The sequence below is a fragment of the Globicephala melas genome, chromosome 16, assembly GCF_963455315.2.
Source record: "Globicephala melas chromosome 16, mGloMel1.2, whole genome shotgun sequence".
Lineage (NCBI taxonomy): Eukaryota > Metazoa > Chordata > Mammalia > Artiodactyla > Delphinidae > Globicephala > Globicephala melas.
Genome location: NC_083329.1, coordinates 78154458 through 78175674, shown reverse-complemented (window position 1 = coordinate 78175674; position 21217 = coordinate 78154458). Strand labels below are relative to the sequence as shown.

The window sequence follows — 21217 nt, the reverse complement described above, 5'->3', positions numbered from 1 at the left end:
AAAGGCTTTTTACCAAATTAAAATTATTTCTTAACACTAAGCTATTCAAAACCAGAAAGCCTAGACATTTCATGCTTTACAGAGAAATATGTCCTAAAAGATTATCTCAATAGTGACAGTTCCAAATGTAAATGCTCATATAAGAAATGAGACCAGCAAAATGATTCATGAACTTTTTACCAGATCAGAGATCTAGTCCTTCATAGGACTAGGTCATAGGCTCAAGAAGACCTACTCTCACTTATATTAAACTGGGTCAGGGTTTACCATCAAAACTAACTCTATTATTGCTCCTCAAAGAACTGAACAAGTGTGGGTCCCATTAACTGCGACTATAATTATCCTTCATTATATATGGCCCCACTGTATAGTGCTTCGAGCTTATAAAATCAGTAAAGTGGGGAACAAACTTGATCTACAATACCTGAAGATTCAGACTTAGGGAAATCTTCAAGTAATAAAATAGTTCCCCGATTTATCAATTACAAGGGAGGGACTAGCTTCTTGCTGCTGTGGCCAGGGGCTGTGGCAGTAGGGAGCTGGTCCTGAAGCAACCTGCAAGGAGCAGGGTAGTAGGTGAGATGGAGGAACTCATCAATTCAGTGACTATCAAGCCATTCAACAATATTTAATGAGCACCGGTAAGTGTAGGCACTATGCAAGGTGCTGAGTCAAATAAAAGAGAAAAAAGCGATGGCACCTGCCATTACAGAACATGATCAGGAGTAACTGCAGAGGAAGTGATTCAAAATATACACCTAGGCTTTACAGTTACTCTGGCTGAAACAAATGTACTACTAATAGTAAAAGTCAGGAGCATACTTTTCAACTGGTAGTCTAAATAAATCATTTGAATTTTAAAAATCATGAGGCTAACGCCACTGTTTGAGTGAGATTTGCCTCTTTATTTTATAAGCTAGCAGAAAAAAGGAAGGAAGTTAAAACAACAAAAACTCATGTTGATAAACTATTGTGCTTGCTAATTGGGAAGAAAAGAATCAATGACAATTATTAGTTTGCTCAGGATGAATCTGTATTTCTCAACTTAAACATGGTCCACATACACTGGATTGTGGTAAGGTAGTCACATATAAGTCTAAGGAAATCTGTTTTCTAGATATTATCTTAAATGCCCCCAAGGTACAATATTTGACTTAAACTGTCAAATGTATTCCTGTTGCAACAAAATTTAAGTGAAGTTTGTATTTAACTTAAAAAAAACGTTTAAACTGGAAACCAGATCTGCTTTTATAAAAACATTTGCAAAACATAAATCTAAGTGACAGAAGTTTTGGTAACTAATACTTACTGATCATCTGTTACACGTTACACACTATGACAGACAGACTACAAGTAAGACAGAGTCCCTACCACTGAGGAGCTTACAGATTAGTAGGAGAGAAAACAAATAGAAAAATAAATATATGTACATATGTATGTACATGTATATATGTAGGCAAAAATTTCTACAAGGAATAGTAGTAGTTTAGATTAGCAAATCGAGTGATTAACTTTTCCTAAGGTGAGGAAGGTGATAGTTCTCAGAGGGTTTCCCTTTACAGAGGGGACATGTCAGTAGGATTTAAAAAATCGAACAGGACTGTGTCAGGCTGACGGGGGGAGGGCACTGTAGGCAGAGGTATTGGTTTGTGCAGAGGTGAGTAGAAACGAGGTATGTAATTTGATGTTGCTGCAACATAATGTTCATAAGTAGAAGGGTAGGGAGTTAGTTCCCTGGCGGTCCAGTGGTTAGGACTCAGCACATTCACTTCTGTGGCCTGGGTTCAATCCCTGATCAGGGAACTAAGATCCCGCAAGATGCACCATGCAGCAACACCCCCTCCCCGCCCCCCAAAAAGTAGGAGGGTATACCAAGAGAAGTGATATAAAAAAAGGCAGGGGTGGGACTACAAAGGGAGGTTCTAAAAGTGAAGCTTGACTTTCAGAGTGATAAGAAGCAACTGCAGAGGTTTTAAGCAAGGAACTGATGGCTCCGAGCATTTTAAATAGAAGGCAGTGGGGAAGGAGACTGAAGCCTGCAAAACTTTTACACTACACACTGTCATAGATCACTATATTATAAAACATAAACTCTAAGACAATCCTATTTCATTACTAGTTGCTTACTACAGTTAAATGGCAAAATCTTATAACTTACCTAAAATATTACATATTAACTTATCTTTGTTTCCTAAAAACATTAAATACAATTCACTTCATGGTCACGTATTGCAGCTTCACTATCTGCACCATTACCCCAATAACTTTGATAAAGTTGTCCAAGAAACCATTAAAAAGCACAGTGGTGCAATGTCACTAGTAATATTATGAGCATCTTTTCCCGGTACTTGTCATTGCTAGACCTAAAGTAACAGCTACAATAAAATATAAATTTAGCTCCTTGATCCATATAAATTGACAGATGTCTTATTTATGATCTAATTAGAACTATCTACCCAATTGTATTAGATAAAGTCATATAAGATTCTCTGAATTAAAGAGATATTAATCTTTACTTTTTTTGCTATTTATTCCTTTAATACTAGATGGAAGACATATTTTATATTTTACTAGGTATTTTAATAAAATATGCAGATGTAAACATACTATGAGGTGACAGCTGTCTACATGATGGTAAAACGCATATGAAAGTAGAGTTTTCCTATATTAGGTAGGGATTTCCTTAACCATCTGATAAACAAAAAGCACAGCAAGATTAAGAAACTTTTTCCCTTTTTATTTTTTTAATTGAAGTATAGATGACATACAATATTATATTAATTTCAGGTGTACAACATATTGATTTGACACATACATTATGGACTGAAGATTAAGAAATATTTTTGAGGTTACTGAGATAACTATACTTAATATTTTTAATTTCACAAGACCATATTTCTGTTTTAAGGTAAGCAAGCAAACTACTTGATTATGATGAATATCACAAGTACAACTGTATTATGAAATACTTCTAATGTTAAAAATATTTAAGTGATTAATGACTTTAGCCAAATCCCAACTCACCAAGGAAACATGTGTCCTTCATTTGAAAAGGCATCAACTATGTCTACTCACCTCCTCTTCACTGCTGTTGTCCTCCTTTGCTTTTTCATCATCTTCCTCCTCCTCTTCTTCCTCTGCTTCACTGCTAGAACTATCTTCTTTCAACTCAGTCTTCCAGTTAGCAGGAATAGTTCTACTTTTGTGAAACTCAAGTGCCTGATCAAAGGCTGGAAAGAGACCATAAACTATATCAACTGGAGAAATTAAGAAAACTGATTTGTCTAAAAATACTAATAGGATAAAGAAATAAAAAACTATTGTGCTGCCACCACTGACATTTATGAAGTGTTTGCTATGAGCCAGGCGCTATGCTAACTGCTTTTCCATGCAGCAACTCATTTAATCTTAACAGTCTTAGGCATTAGGCACCCATTTTATAGATGGCAAAACTGCTACCATTTTTTTTTTTTTTTTTGCGGTACGCAGGCCTCTCACTGCTGTGGCCTCTCCCATTGCGGACACAGGCTCCGGACACGCAGGCTCAGCGGCCATGGCTCACGGGCCCAGCCGCTCTGCGGCATGTGGGATCTTCCCGGACCGGGGCACGAACCCGTGTCCCCTGCCTCGGCAGGCAGACTCTCAACCACTGCGCCACCAGGGAAGCCCAAAACTGCTGCCATTTGAAGGTGACTTAGGTTCAAACAAAGACAAAAGGGGCAGTTTTCTTCTTTTAAATGAAAATTAAGAGTGTCTAATAAAAAATACTTTAAGATAGGTAAATCTTTAATCGTTTTATCAAAAAAAAGATTATTAAACAGTATTATATACCAGGCACAGAGTCATTGTAATAACACACAATACCTGAAAATATACTATAAATATGTCCTCTACATTTTTCATTAAGCCTGAATTAAAATTATATTAACAATTACCTTAAACTAAAATTAGCTAGACAGTTATTCTCACTTTATAATACATGGAAATAAATTCTAAACCATAAATTCTTGATGATTTTTAACCAGTCTACATAGCATATCATTCGACTCAGTCAACATGGGCAAAGAAAAAATAAACAGCTATTTACAATGCTAAAAATCAAGTAAGAGATGCAATTATCACGTATTCCTTAATAAAATATAACTACGGTTATAAGAAATGCCAAATCAAAATTACTTTGATCCCTGTTTCTACCATCCGCAGGAACTAATATTTTATTTACTAGGCAAAAGCCAGACTACAGTAACAGGTGATGATATTGTTCTTTCCCATTTTTAGACTATTGTCCCAATTATAAGCTAAAATAAAGAAAAAGAATACCTATGATAACAAAAGCACGTGGGTTTACAAAAGTATAAGTAGCATAGAACCAAATGTAACTTTAAAGACTTAAAAAAAATTTTAAGACCAAAAGAATATTTAATCCTCAGAAATACTTTTTACTTTTTTTTTTTTTTGCCCATGCCACATAACTTGCAGGATCTTAGTTCCCCGACCAGGGATCAAACCCAGGCCCCAGCAATGAAAGCTCCAGAGTCCTAACCACTGGACCGCCAGGGAACCGCCAGGGAATTCCCCATTAGTTTTTAAATTAACTATAATTTGTTCCAAGATTATCCTTACCTTGTTTTAATACAGCATCAGGCTTTGGTGCAGTGTCACTAGTAATTTCATGGACATCCTTTCTTGGTACTGAAGTACTATATTATTTTTTTAATTTTAAAGGAAAAAACCCACAAAAATACAACAGAGATTAATTAAGAGTCCAATTACCTACCACAGAAAGATACTGAAGACATGGGAATACTGACATTTACAATGAAAATGATTGCATACACGGTTGCAAGTCCCAAATAAAATGCTAGGCAGGATGTTAAAATATGTAATCACCTACAGAAGGACCCCACCTTAAGAGATGTTTTATAAACAACAAGGTATTCTCAAATATCAGAGGACTTAGCTAAATGCAATACTAAGAACACTGAAACACTGAAAATAATAAATTAAAATGTCTGGATAGCAGAATGCATCAATCCAATAAAAAATAAGTTGAATAGCAAGAATTGGCCATCATCTTAGGATAAGCACAAGAAATTACTAAATTTAAGACTGGAAGAACATGTACTATTTTATAATGTAAAATGTTCTTTTAACAAATTTTTTTTAAACTGAATTCTAGGTTCACAAGCAAACTTCTAACATATAATTTAAGGTTTTTCATGGAACTTAGCAACCGTAAGGAGGGGCTGGATGCAAGCAACTGGGAGAGGTTCATTCTATCATATACATCACATATTTCCTATTTTACACTAATAAATCATCATTCATCTTTTCTGCACTTGGTTTGTCTCAACCAACCCACAAAAGCCTAAAAACTATTCCAAATACATTTTTCAGCCTGCTTTTTTGAACTTTTTATTTAAAAATTTCAAATATATACAAAAGTAGACAGAACAGTACAATGAACTCCCACATATCCGTTACCCAACTACAATAATCATTAACTCAGAGTCACTGTTTCATTTATACCCCTACCTACCTCCTCCCACCCCAACTGGATTATTCTGAAGCAAATCCCAGACATTATATAGCTTAATTTATAATATTTCATTACGGAGCTTTAAAAGAAAATTCTGTTAAAAATATAACCATATCATTATCACACATTTAAAAATTCACAGTGATTTCTTAGTATCATCAAACCAGTATTCAATTTCAGTGTTCAAATTTCTCTGATTATCTCCATTTTGTGAAACTGAGTTTCATATAGACTGTTTTTAAAAATCACATTTCAGAACTTGAAAACCCAAACACCAATCTTAAAGCATGATGATCCTCTTAAAGTATAGTCACCCAATAAGGCAAAATATAAAATACATGCATTTTCTAGTCACACAATTCTTCAAGAAAGAAAAAACACATAGTTTTTCAGTTCCAGAAAAGTTCTACATGAAAGGTCACTTTCTTAATACTTAACATACATTTATAGTAATTCATTTTAATCCTCAGCCTACTGCAGAAGTCGAATGTTACACAACAGGGTAACACTAACCCATTTAGACATAATTAAAAATGACAGAAAATCCTAATTAGACATTCAAAAGCAATAAATATATCAATATCAATCAAGTATTAGATGTGGTAGACATATCGAATTTTCCTCAATAAATCATCAGCTATTACACAGGGAAATACTGACAAATTAGACAGCACTTAGAGTCTGGTTTAGAAAAGACCAAATGAACAAGAAAAGACATATCATAAGACTACTATACTTAATGATAATATGAAAAATGACCATACTCTGAAACATCGTGTATGATGAGAAGGAATAGCATAAGGTCATTGGAAATAACTAATTTATAATTTACCATCCCAATCTGGAAAAACAGCATATTTTTCATACCAAGTGAATTATACTTACAATTTGCCATCTTTGAAAGATCGAACAAGAATATTGTCTTTTTTCACAGCAATTTCATCACTACAATCAGGACAAACCACCTTTTAAAAAAAGTGTGAAACTATTATAACTAAAAGCACATTTATAGATAGTTATATAAGTATCAATTACTTAAATCCTTTTCAAAAATAGTTTCAGCTTAAAATTTAAAAACTAATTTTAGTTTGAGGGTAAACAGCTACACACACATGTGGGAACACACACAAGTAATTTTAAGTTTATATCCTTCCCACTCTCTGGATTAATCCACATTGTTTTCTGACACAGGCACGGTGTTGAGAGCAGAACTGTGGCTGTGACTAGACTGAAGCTGTGGACAAAGTCTAGGCAGAAATAGAAAGCTGGAATGAGAGTAGCTCAGGGGTGGAAAAAGAGGGAGGGCTAGTCCTAACAAAGGGTCTGCAGCAGGGCTATGAGAACAGCAGGACCAAAATGGGATCAGATATCAGAACCTTAATCAGAGCAGTCTCTATCTTAAAAAAGACAGAGGTGACGTTCCACTGATTACTTACATTTAAATATACACTTTAACACATGCTAAAATTTCTCCATAATACTACCCACTCTAAAAAGTAAGCATTTTAAACTGGGTACCTTCCTGGAGTCTGTATAAGATTTATTATGAACAAAATAAAGATTTATTTTATTTGAAGTCATCTCAACTATTATTTAAAGGATAAAGCATGCCTTCCCAAAGGTAATACTAATGTAAGACACCTATAAATTTTTATTATTTTAATCCCAAGATAGCCCACTAGATATACCAAGAACAATAGTATATTTACAGCTTTTAATGAAAAATGGGCTAAGTATGTATGACAGATTTAAGGACTGTCTCATTAGCTCTGAAAAATGACACAATAGTACATAAAGGCATGTATTCTCACCACAGGTTTGAGAGGAGTGAGAAACAGGTAAGTTCTAGTTCAGTCTTTAAAAGGTTAACAATTTCCATAATTGTAACTGCACTGCATTAAGCATTGCTTAAATGTTGATGGCATTATGAAATAATTCACTCATGAAAGTCTTTTACATGCGGTAGCATCTACGAAAACTTTCCTATCATTTCAAAAAAGTCCAGAAGTAAGTACTTAATATCTGTTCATTCATTCATCCAGTCACTCTACAAATATTAACTATTTCATCAAGGTACCGTACTAGACCACAGAGGCCTAGTCAGTCACCGTTCCTCCCCACAATGAGCTTGTATTCTAGCTGGAAAGACAAGCACTAAACAAGTAACTGCACATTTATTTAACTGCTATTGTGATAAGTCTTTATGTAGGTGGTCAGGGACCACTTTCTTGAGGACACAACATTTAAGCTCAGCTTTGAAAGCTGAGTAGGAACTGGCTTGACGAAGGATGTATGTGTGTACCACAGGGCTGCGCTGCAAGCAGAGGAAACAGATATGCGAAGGGTCTGACACAGCAAGCAGTGGAGCCCATTCCAGGAAGCAAAAAGTCAATGTAGCTAACTTTCTGCCTGGGCTGAATAAGTGAGGTAAACAGAGTTCAGATTTGTCAATCTTGCATGCCAAGTTAATTCTGAGGATAAAATCTAAACTCTTCAAGGGAAGGATCCAAAGCAAGATAATGTCATAATAGAATTGCCTTTTAAAAAATTACTTTGACTGTCATAAAGAAAATGGACCAGAGAAGGACAAGAGCTGGAAGAGATGAAGCTACTGCAAATCTTCCAGGTGAGAGATGGTGACCTGGATGTAAAGTGGTGCTGATGGCAAATTAAAGGAACAAGAAATATTAGAGATAATTAGGGAAGTGGAGAGATGACAGAGAGATGACAGAGAAATGCTTACATTTCTGCCTCATGCAAATGGTGTCATTCACAGGGAGAGGAAACAATGGAGAAGGGTCATGTTTGGGAATAAGGGAGGAGAGAATAAATTTAGCTTTAGGCTTATTAAATTTTGAGGTGAATTAAATTTTGAGGTGACTAAAGGGCAGCCAAGTGGAGATAATGATAGATAGATACCCAGGTCCAGAGCTCAGAGTAGGGGTCTGAACTCTAAGCTATAAACTTGGGAGTAAACAGTCTAAATATCAGGGCTCTAAAACTGTGAGCCAAAATCACACATTTTTTTCTTTCTCATGAGCTTAGGATTTTGAAAACCACACACGTGACAGCTTTGGCCAGTGCTGACGATGGCGTGTAAGTGGGTTCACTCTCCATTCTGTTACAGGAACTACAATCCACATTTTATCCCATTCACCCATGCATGTGATTTTCTTTGGTCCCTAAGACATTTCAGTTTATTATCTCTGCAACCAATGCTATAAAAGGGGATGAGATCACCCTAAAGAGAATACAATGTGATATATTCTGAACCTTGAATAACAACATTTTAAAGCTTGGTTAGAGGAGAAACAGTGAAGGAAACTGAAAAAGAGGACTGCGTGAGTCAGGGAAGCTAAGATTTCCTCCCCTTAAAATGGGGGTAAATACCACTTATGTTTCAGCCTCAATTAGGATTAAATGAGACCATGTGCTTCCATGAACAAGCTAGCACAGTGCCTGGCCAGGAGTGCTCAAAACATGGTGGCTATTAATAGTTCCTAGAAGTATGCAATTGTTCTCTAACATGATGTTACCAAGCAGTTGTTAAAATTTACTCAATTTATAAACACTAATTTTAAAAATAGAAATACAAATACTGTTTATGTGATTATGTCAAGATTGTTTGATTCAAAACACAATTTCACACTCTAGTTGATAAAAATTATTTATCACTTTCCAAAAGATCTCAAATTTGTGGGGAGGATAATATGTATCACTAATGCTAAGATTTTTAAAATAATGATAAAATCGTTGACTAAGCAGATTACTAACCTTTCAGTATTGTATATCTTTAAATATTTTTCTCATCATCAAGGAAACTATTTAGAAATTATGATGAGAGAATCTTAAATTAATACTGAAAATACTAAAGTGCAAATTTTAATGTTCCTTTTGTTTTAGAAAAAGACACACAAAGCTCTTTCAAAACATGTTTTCAAAAGAAATTCTTTCAAAGAATCTTAGTGCTTTAGGAAAAAAGAAATGATCACATACACTGACACTTCCGTTTTTAGCTTGCCATTAACCCAAAGCTTGACAAGTTACTTAACCCTTCTAACACTCAGTTTCCTTATCTCTAAATGAGGATAAATAATACATACCTCATAATCAGCATAAAGACCTTAGCACAATCCTTACACATAACAGGCATCCAATAAATGTGTAATGGATAGATGGATATATGCAGAGGTACAAAGGCATCATAAAGTATTTATACTTATTAAAATAATTGCCCTCATCAGTTTTAATTATAACTGTAAGAGTTGACAATTATTGGGCATTTATTTTGTGCAAAACACTAAACACTTGGGACAAAGAATACAAAATGTTTACCGAAAAGGATGAAAAATAGATATCATTTGTAGACAACAGTAGAAAACAAGATTCTGTTCTTCTTTTGCAGCCTTTTGCATGTTAGATTTAGAAGTTTTAAAAGTTTGCATGAGGAATTTTTCACCCAAAATTGAGCAGTGTAACATACCTAGCCTCTAAAATTATCATGATTTTCATCCTTTCTCGGATGACTTCAGGAGTTCTTTGTACTCAGAAATAACTTTCAAAGTAATTTTGTGTGAACTGAATGATGCTAAAACCATTTCCCCACTTTGTACTGTACCTATGAAAAAACACTAGTAAGAAAATCAACCGTTTTCTTCATGAACTTATATAGTTGAAAATTAAACTCTTTCATATTGAAGTTACTCACCAATGCAGGAAACCATAGTGCTTTCTTTTTATCCAAACTAACGTAATCTACACATACAACTTTTCCTAGCAGCTCATCAATCTGTTTCCTATCATCCTCATCTTCATCACTGGAGGATGAAGACGACTCTTCCTCTGGTCTAGGGAAAGAAAAAAAATGAAATATTTCTATTTATCTTCACAAAGAATAAGCACACCAAGCTGATGAATACAGGTATTCTAGAAATCTTACCCCATTTCCTACAACCTACAGAATGGCTAATTTAAATTTTTAAATAATTTTCTAAATTTCTAAAGAATAATAATAATTTTAAAAAGGTTATCATTAGAGGAAAGCAATCCATTTTCCTAAAAATCTTCTGGATTTATTTAGTGCTATTTTAAAACATTAAGGGAAAGATCAGAACAGAATAACACTGGTCCCCAAATTCTCAAAGAGCTAAAGGTTCCATACGAAGCATCCCAGTACTGCACTAAAATATACTAGATCCTCCTCTCAGATTAAAGGAATTCTGGAGATGGCAGTTTTACACTCCCAGGACAAAGCTAAGTTTATTTATTTATTTATTTTGGCCATACCACACGGCTTACGGGATCTTCAGTTGCCCGACCAGGGAACTGAACCCGGGCCACCACAGTGAGAGCACGGAGTCCTAAAATTTGGACTGCCAGGGAATTCCTCCAAAGCTAATTTTAAATAGGGGAAGGCAGATCTTTATTAATGGGGATCAGGCTGAGGAGAGGAACCACTCTGGTAAGAGATCACCATTGCTGTCTTTAATATCAAATATACACAAACTACATATTCATAAGATGCACAATATGGTTCTTTTGTATTATGTTAAAAACTCCTTGGGCTTCCCTGGTGGTGCAGTGGTTGGGAGTTCGCCTGCCGATGCAGGGTACACGGGTTCGTGCCCCGGTCCGGGAAGATCCCACATGCCGCGGAGCGGCTGGGCCCGTGAGCCATGGCCGCTGAGCCTGAGTGTCCGGAGCCTGTGCTCCGCAACGGGAGAGGCCACAACAGTGAGAGGCCCCCGTACCGCAAAAAAAAAAAAAAATTCCTTTCAGTTACATTGTATATTGGACTAGTAAGTTAGAAAAAAGAAAAAGGAACTATACAAAACCATCCATTTGATGTTAGAGGAAAGTATAGTAAAAAGGAAAACTAAAAGAAAAACAAAAAAAAATTCTGAATCTGGTTCCGAGAAAGCCCACAATTAGTGGTAAAGAAAACAGATTCTAATAACTGTGATCAAAATGCCCACAATAACTGTAGTGACCTAAATGGGAAGGAAATCCAAAAAAGAGGGGACATATGTATACGTATAGCTGATTCACTTTGCTGTACAGTAGAAACACAACATTGTAAAGCAACTATACTCCAATAAAAGTTAAATGGGCTTTATGAATCAAAAAAAAATGCCCAGAATAAGTAATGATACTAAGAAAGCTGAATAAATAGACTGCAAGAGAATGAGAAAAATAATAAAATAAAAATGATATTTTTATAAAATAAAACAGGATGACAATATAAATGTCATCCTTTTATATTTATATATTCCAATGTATTCCAATATATATTTATATATTCCGACGTAAATATAAAGGAAGCAAAACCTATTATAATACTATTAAACATTTTAGAGTTAGACAGGGGGAATATCACTATATGATTTCAGTGATCACTCAATTAACCTAAAAATTGTCCCGTGATTAAAAAAACAAAGCAGGGCTTCCCTGGTGGTGCAGTGGTTAAAAATCCACCTTCCAATGCAGGGGACACGGGTTCGAGCCCTGGTCTGGGAAGATCCCACATGCCGCAGAGCAACTAAGCCCATGCACCACAACTACTGAGCCCACGTGCCACAACTACTGAAGCCCGCATGCCTAGAGCCCATGCTCTGCAACAAGAGAAGCGCACCACAATGAGAAGCCCACGCACCGCAACGAAGAGTAGCCCCCGCTCGCTGCAACCAGAGAACAGTCCGCGCGCAGCAACCAAGACCCAATGCAGCCAAAAACAATAAATAAAATAATTTTTTTAAAAAAAGCAAATCTTCAAAATTTGCTACTGAGTAGAACTACTGTACTTCAAATGGCACTTAAAGCAGTTTAACCCTGACCTAGAAAGGAGGTAGCAGGAAAAATCAACACACCTTCATATTAGCAGAGCATAAAACCTTACAAATTGGCACAAAGCTTGGGATAATAATGACAGACTTCACAAGTCTGATTTCTGCTTGATTAGAAGAACTTCTCAAGGACAACACAACCAAATTTAAAACCATAATTATTGCTTTTTTCAAAGTAGTCACAGAAGACTCATTCAGCTGGGGTTTTATGGACACCCTTTCTGTCATTATCATTAGCAAGACAGAAAGTCACAATGTCACAAATAACATTAATCAAATTTGTAAAACATAGAAAGAGAAAACTGGGCTTTACTTGGCTAACAATGTCATCTGCAACAGTAATGAAAATTCTAATTTCTTTCATAAGACTTAACAAATGTGAAGACTTCAGACACGAGAAAGTTATATATATAAAAATGTAAACTGACTGGCTACATAAAACATCCATCCACTTCACATCATGTCCAGACTCCACTCCAAAACCATTCCCCACTCGTGGACTAGATTTCCTCCTCCCTCTCACCTACTCAAGCCTTTATTCCAGCAATGCTCGCTTCTCTCTCCTGTATCAATTTTTCTGCCTCTACTAGATTGAGTTCTACCAGTATAGTGTTATTTCTAAGAAAACGCTGTTACTTCTCCCACTTAAAAAAACAGAAGATCCCCTGGCCTCACTTTCTCCACCAACTACTCCTCCCCTTGGCAGAGAAACAGCCTAGAATGTTTTATACCCAGACATTTGGAACCTTTTTCACCTCCTCTGAGTGTCTGTTCAAATGTCACCTCAATTACGTTACACTGATCACCTTATTCAAATTTATAACCTGCCCATCCCAATTCCCCCGCCCAACCTTACTCTTATTATTTCCACAGCACTTACAAATTTATCATACTACATAATTTACTTAATTCTTCTGTTTTTTTCTGTATTGTCCATCTCCCCGCATACAAGAGAATATAAGCTCTAAAGGCAGAGGGGTTTTTTTGGCTACACCGCAGGGAATGTGGGATCTTAGTTCCCCAACCAGATATCAAACCCATGCCCCCTGCAGTGGAAGCGCAGAGTCTTAACTCCTAGACCGCCAGGGAAGTGCCCTGAAGATTTTATAAATACCTGTTTTGTTCACTGATATATCCTAAGTACCTGAACAGTGCTTGGCACAGTTCAGATGCTCAATAAATATTTGTTGACTAAGTAAGTGAACTGAATAGGTTTATTTCTTTTCACTGTGGTACTTCTGATTTCTATTTCTCCTGAAATCACAAAATGTATACAATCAGTATAATGTATACAACCAGTATTAACCATACCATTATACCTAAGGCTCCTTTTAACTTTATCTTTTAGTGGAGTTTAGCCAGGAAATTGTTTACATAAGACTAGTACTCAATAAACTGATATACTAAAATAAATGAGTATCAGAAATACGTTAAGGGAGCAAAGATAGAACAAGCAGAGAGTCTGCTTGGTGTTTATTCCCCTCTGACACTGTTGCTTCTTTGGTACCAGGTATGTGTTCATAGAGCCACAACAAAATAACGTACTGTCTCTGAAAATGTCTGATGATGCCACTGGAAACAAAGCTAATTACATGAGAATGTTTACTAAACAAACTAACAGCTAGACACTTAAAGCTGATCACACATCACTATTAACTGTAAATTAATTGTAAATCAAGTAAGAAGAACTTTAGACAAGACACTTGCCAAAGAATATCAAATAATGAGGTACAAATATAAAATTGAGGCAGAAACTGCAGAGGCTCAATCTCTGAAATGAAATTCGGACTTTAATGATCCTTATTCTTTCAAACAACTCAGTTTCAAATTTTGTACAGTAGATTAAACATCTGTATTAGTATCAGGAAGACTGAACACGTGTAGCTTCTTAGAGATTAAAACATACAGAACATAAGAACATGTACAGACTTAATAGAAGTGTTTTAATTTTTTCCCAATTTTTATCAAGAAGGAAACTAGAATCAAATTCTCATATCAGAATAAAGCAGTGAATAATATAAAGAACTTCTGGACTTAGATACTGGTACTGGTTGTAAAAATGTTGTGAATATACTAAAAAACACTGAACAGTGAATACTTTAAAAGGGTGAATTTTACATGTGAACTATACCTCAATAAAAAAATTTTTTTTAAAGGTCTGCAGACCTGTATACCAGGTACAAATCACTAATTTATTGGGTAAATCTTAGCACTGTCACTGGGTAGAACCTGTACCCACAAATAATCTCTAACAAATATCATTATAAGCCTTATTTTGCTTTATCCTTTTTCTGAAGGATAACAGCAAGTAGACTGCTTTCCTACAATAGCAGTTGCATATATACTTTTGCCAGGTTATTGGAAAAAACTTTTGAGGGAGGGGGCACAAATACTTCTATAATTTCAAAATTCTATTCTTTAGGTAGAATCAAAGAAAACCTCTGCATACAATGTAAATTATAAGGGCAAAATTCACTCAAGTTATACATAATCAAAAGGATCAATAACTTGCTTTAAAAAAATTAAGCTAGAGGATGATAATCTTTAAAAAATAAAATATCTGAATATATTAGGATTAAAAGCAGAATATAAATAAAACAATTAAAGGAAGGTATCAAAAATAATTTTGGGGGCTTCCCTGGTGGCGCAGTGGTTGAGAGTCCGCCTGCCGATGCAGGGGATACAGGTTCGTGCCCCGGTCCGGGAAGATCCCACATGCCGTGGAGCGGCTGGGCCCGTGAGCCATGGCCGCTGAGCCTGCGCGTCTGGAGCCTGTGCTCCGCAACGGGAGAGGCCACAACAGTGACAGGCCCGCGTACCACAAAAAAAAAATAATAATTTTGGAATAGCTGGAGGCAGATTAACTGGTATGTATGTAGATTAACAGTTCTTAAAAGAAAACAAAGGTAGTGATATACCATTGCAACAATGGAGTCTGGGGAATCCTGGGAAGAGATAACCTTATTTATCTTTGTACAAATTTTAAACGGCAATCAGAGAACCATAATGAAGACCTTTTTGAGTTGAGTAATGGAAGAGGAAATGAAGGTCAGATAAATGACCTTAAGATCCAGGTTCCAGACTTTGTTGCAGAAAATCACTCTGAAGAAAGGGGAGAAAGAACTTTGAGGAAGCGTAATTTAAGGAGGTGAGCACTTTAAACTGTGGTACTTGCCTGTGGCACTTACACACCAAGGCTTAAAGCACTAAGCATGAACATCATGGCGTCTGTTGGCAGTGAGAAAGAGCACAGTAGTGAGGCGGAAGGAACAGCAAGCAAAGTAAGACTGCAGATGGGCTGCGCTTCATTTCCAACACTAGTAATTCTCAACCTTTCGCCTGCCTTCATACTTTGCCCATGTACAACACAATCCCAACAGCAAATCTTTCATTACACACAGATTCTCAACAGGAAAATCACTAACTCAGAATGTTTGCTAGAGTCTCTAGAAAGCAAAGATAAACTTGCTCAGTGACAACTGCACGCTTTCTTCTCATATACAAGAAAGGGAGACTTCAGCTAAGAAACATAGCAGACATTATTTTAATAGACTATAATTTTCGGTCTTTTTTGGGGGGAGCCGCACTGCATGGCTTGTGGGATCTTAGTTTCCCGACGAGGAACTGAACCTGGGCCCTTGGCATTGAGAGCATGGAGTCCTAACCACTGGACCACCGGGGAATTCCCGTTTGGTCCTTTTTGTAGACCATTCTATGTGAGATTCCATAAATTATCTTATTTAAAAAATTTTTTTACACTTCTGGATGACATCTGTAGAAAGGTAAAATATGTCTAAATATTAGATGCAATTTTTTTCAAAATTAAAAGAATTCTTGATTCAAACACTGTTTTCCCTATAATATGTATATAATATACAATACAGGAATACTGTTTTTAAATTCATAAAATATAGCCCAAAACAGTCCTTCCTGTTGGACATAAGCACTAGTAAGCAGAATTTTTACATACTCACCTATAAACACATTTTTACATGTAAATGAAATCATGTTACATACTAGTATTTCATTAAAATTTTTTCATTCAATACACGATGATGATATTATCCAGTACGTACATAGTGATTATTTACTACTTAAACCCTTTAAAGGACAGAATTCATTTCACCTTTGCAACAACTCTGAGAGACAGGGAATACTATTATCTCAATTTTACAGATGAGAAAATTGAAGCATGAAAAGACTAAGCATCCTGCCCAAGGTTACACAGCAAAGAAGTGGCAGAGGCAGGAGTCAAACCCATGCCATTTTGCTCCACTGTTCACACTCTTTTATTTCGGGGGGCGGGGGATCGTGCGGCATTCTGGACCTTAGTTCCCCGACCAGGGATCGAACCTGTGCCCCCTACAGTGGAAGCACAGAGTCTTAAACCACTGGACCACCAGGGAAGTCCCTACTGTTCACACTCTTAGCCACACTTCCACTCTCAAGAGCTGGAGAAGTGGAAAATCTTTGCCAATGAAATAAATTTACATTAAATACACCCACACCTCACTGTTCTGACATCATCAATCATAGTTAATTAAGTTGACTAGGGGCTTCCCTGGTGGCGCAGTGGTTAAGAATCCGCCTGCCAAGGTAGGGGACACAGGTTCAAGCCCTGGTACAGGAAGATCCCACATGCCACGGAGTAACTAAGCCTGTGCACCACAACTACTGAGCCTGCGCTCTAGAGCCCGTGAGCCACAACTACTGAGCCCGCCTGCCACAACTACTGAAGCCCGCACACCTACAGCCTGTGCTCCACAACAAGAGAAGCCACCGCAATGAGAAGCCCGCGCACCGCAATGAAGAGTAGCCCCCGCTCACCGCAACTAGAGAAAGCCCACACGCAGCGACAAAGACCCAATGCAGCCAAAAACAGTAAATAAATAAATAAATTTATATTAAAAAAAAGAGTTGACTATAAAGCTACGGGAAGACCCTAATGATCAATGGTAGATAAAATTTTAATTCACAATTGAAGTTATTTTCAGAGATGTCAAAAGATTTAACCTATAAGTGCTTCAGTGAATATTTTATGGCAATATAATAGCCCTCTGAAAAAATTGAAAACAATATTAGATCACAATAACATCTAGTAATCACGAGAGGACTCTTTCATACTAATAATGCCATTACACATTTTTCATCTATTTTCCTTTCTGACTAGAAGACTCATATTCTCAAAGTTATACAAAGAAAAGTAAATAATAGTTACAACCTCAGTATCCTAAAAACAATCAAGTGACCAGCAAGTTACACTGCAAGTGAGAGACATTTTTCACCTATTAATTGAGAAAAACATTTTCTAAAATATTTAGAGAGTTAAGTGAGAAAAAGAAATGCATGGCCCAAATCACTAGTAGGAAAATAAGTAATATTAAATATTTTTTCAATGCAAGGATTAGTCTTTTAATTTCCTCCCTCAAATGAGTCATTATTTATTTCCTGTTAAAACTCATTTGGAAAGTAACTGTAGTACTCTAAATAAAAAAGAGTCAATCAATTGAGTGGGAAAAGGCCTATGGAACATGGGTGAGGTCAAGTCCTGGTCCCTTCCTTCCTGTGTTCCTTGGATTAGTTGCTGTCTCTGAGGCCAATTTCCCCAATTTTTAATAGGGATAAAAATAATATCTACCTTCACGAATTCGCTGTAAGGCTGCAACTAAGCTATATGAGAGAGAGGGCTTACCCAATTTTGATCTCCAAAGCTTAGCCACTATTAGATTTAATACCTAACTCTATTACTTTGAATGAAAGCATTCACTTACATTACAAGTTTCAATAATTCAAGTCAATATTTTTAATAGCTACTCTGACAATATTTGGCTCAGGCACATTAAATTTTTAAAAATTTTATCTGAGTAAAATATTCAAAATCGTTTTTAAACAATTTAACCTCCAACAGAATAAATTAAAAACTACATTCTCTTGCCCCATCCTCTCCCATTTTCTTCTGCTCTGTGGAAGCAACTGCTTTTAACTCTTTCAGCTCTGACAGTTAATACCTTATCTCTAAATAACAGTCCTATACCACTATTTCTATATTTATACATTTTAGACGTCATTGTATTGACTTCCTGTTGGTTTAAGGACTTAACTTTTACATTTAAGCAACCTCTCTACCCTCCATCCTATTACGATAGTGTTCTTATATAATTTTGAGGGGAGAAACTAAGCACCTTTACTATTTTTTTCTCTGTTATCATCATATCTTTAATTTCCCCCCAATGTTCCATCATACTAGATAACAAGTCCTCCCTTTAATAGAAACTTCCATTCCTCCATTCTGCATTCTACTGACCACTAACATCTAGTGTTACGATTGAGAAGTCTGATGCCATTCTGCTTCTCACTCCTTTGCAATAAATTATTTTTTCTTCCTGAAACTGTTTGAAGATTGTTTCTTTCTCTCTGATGACTTGAAATTTCATGACTCTTTGATCCTGTGATCCTTTTTAATTTAAAGCCTTTTGGAGCCTAAGCACATTTCATTGAAAGTAATTTGTTAAATATGCAGAACATGTGTCACAACTGCAAGAAGACATAAAAATAAGTAAGATAGTTCGGCTGTCAGGAAGATTTAAATTACTAAGAAGGGAAAACAAACACGACAGTGATAATAATAGGTGAAATACTGTCTATGACATTAGATAAATGCAAAGGATTTAGAGAGCTCAGAGGAGAAAAAAAACATGTCTGTTTTTAAGGAAAGAGTGGGGAGGCACAAAATGGTTCACATAAATGTGGGAGCATTTCTGGTTAAGAACTGAAGAATGAGTGAGCCGGTGGCATGGAAGGGTGGCATTTAAGACAGAAACAGCATGAATAAAAAACATGACATCAGGAAAACAGAGGATGTATCATTCAGGAAATATTGACTAATTCCATTTTGACAATGACATCAAGATACGTGTAAGGAGAAATGGCAGGCAGATAAATAATATAGCTGTTAAAGTTGACTGAGCATGGAGAACCTCAAGCACCCATGCCAGAGAGTCTGAAAGTACTCTTCCATTCAGTTAGCATTTTGCAAGTTACAATTTAAAATTAATAACTACTAAAACAATACTGGAAGGAGAAATGAATTCAGGTTCAACTAACAGTTATGAAAATGGACTTACATATGATTAGATCTTCTTCCTCTATTTGTTTTCTTTCCTATGACTGGAGTGCCAAAATGTTCAGGGTTGGTGAGTGGGAGCTGGTCTAATGTCTGTGGGTAGGAACATAAACCCATCAAAAGTTATTACGTTGCAAGCTTCTTTTTCTTTTTAAACCAAATCAGTTTAAGAATATGCTTAGATTTTGAGATTTAAAACTTCCCCTGAGGGAGACAAAAATACAACTTTCCTAAAGATAGAAAACTCTCATTTCAAAGATATTAGAATAAAGATGAATGAGCCCATGGCTGGAAAAAAAAAAGTGAAAAGAAATTTAGTTTTTCTCTCTAGATAATTTCATTATCTATTTGAGGATTGACAGACTCCTAAGAATGATTAAAATATAAAACAAAACAAATAAAACTCAGTGGAAACAACAGATTTGAGAGATAAGAAACCTATGTGCAAGTACCTAACCCTTAGGTTGGGCCAACAGCAGCTCGAATTTTTCTTTGCATATAGGGCATCCCAATCCATAAGATAGAATTCTTAGGAAGTAACAGAAACGAAATTATCAGGATAAGCATCAACTGCTTGAGAAAAGGGCTTCAGATATCCTATATTATGACTTTGCAAACATTTTCTGCAGTAAACCTTTCTCCCCCGACCTCTGACCCCACCACCCCCGTCCCTTGAGGCTTGCGGGATCTTAGTTGCCCAACCAGGAATCATACCCGGGCGCCAGCAGTGAAAGCACCTAACTACTAGACGGCCCGGGAATTTCCTGCAAGAAACCTTTTTTGAAGAAAATGTAAAAATCAGTTTTTCTACAGTTAATATTTTATTTTCCCTTCCTTTTTAATCTGCAACATCCAGTACTGTGCTTGGTATGAAGATAATAATCAACAAATGAACACTTCTTTCTTCTGTTATCACTTCTGTTATCAACTGGTAATTCATGTCAACCCTTTTATCCCTCACCCCATTCAAAAATAATGATTTCCAGGGAAGGAACTGGTTGTTGGTTAAAAGCAGAATGAAGAAAAAGGGATTCTGAAATCCCTTCGTTTCTCCATATCAGAGACTTCTTGGATTTTTCATGCCATTATTTCCTGAAAAGGTTTATATATCTAAAAAGTTAAGGTATCAGTCTGAAGATGCTATCCCAACTAATTCTCTGAATATCAATGTTGGTAATATTCTTACTTTTTCTGCATCTTAATGATTTTCCACAGTTACTATTCCTTTTATTCCTCCATCAGAACCTTTGCTATTGCAGATACTTTTATGAACACAAGGGGAACTAAAGAGCCCAGAAAAACTGTCAGAGTGGAAGTGAGGGTGAGGAACTACTTAGGATAAAGACTTCTCAAAGTTACAAACAAGAATGTTATGAAAGGGTGTCCATCAACTTAAAGATCAGATATCTAAATACAAACTAATGTTAATATTTAAAAGAAAAGTTTTAACTTTTATTTTTAAAACTGAGATAATTTTGTTGAAACAACGATGAACTAAAACATGAAAGGGGGAAGCATATTCACCTATTTTGCATAATTTGTTAGAATATATGTAAATATATTTAAGGTACATATAGATATCCAACAACAAAGAATACAGTACAGGAAAAAGGCAGTAACGATAGACAAAAATCGTAACTTTTATAGGGCTGAAAACCTAACCTTTCAAATTTAGTTTGTAAGTCAGGCATTTAAAAAATATTTGGAGGCAAA

The 21217-nt window shown here is 35.9% G+C and overlaps 1 protein-coding gene across 4 annotated transcripts in view; it reads right to left on the bottom strand.

Moving 5' to 3' along the window:
* Positions 1–21217, bottom strand: part of ARID4B (AT-rich interaction domain 4B) — a 124068-nt gene that overhangs the window by 44123 nt on the left and 58728 nt on the right. For all 4 annotated transcript variants that reach the window (XM_030839647.2, XM_060286046.1, XM_030839650.2 and 1 more), the window contains exons 7-11: positions 19506–19597; positions 10248–10386; positions 6425–6504; positions 4624–4700; positions 3076–3230 (exon numbers count right to left, since the gene is read on the bottom strand). In XM_030839647.2, coding sequence (XP_030695507.1) covers positions 3076–3230; positions 4624–4700; positions 6425–6504; positions 10248–10386; positions 19506–19597 — 543 coding nt within the window. The remainder of the gene's footprint in view (positions 1–3075; positions 3231–4623; positions 4701–6424; positions 6505–10247; positions 10387–19505; positions 19598–21217) is intronic.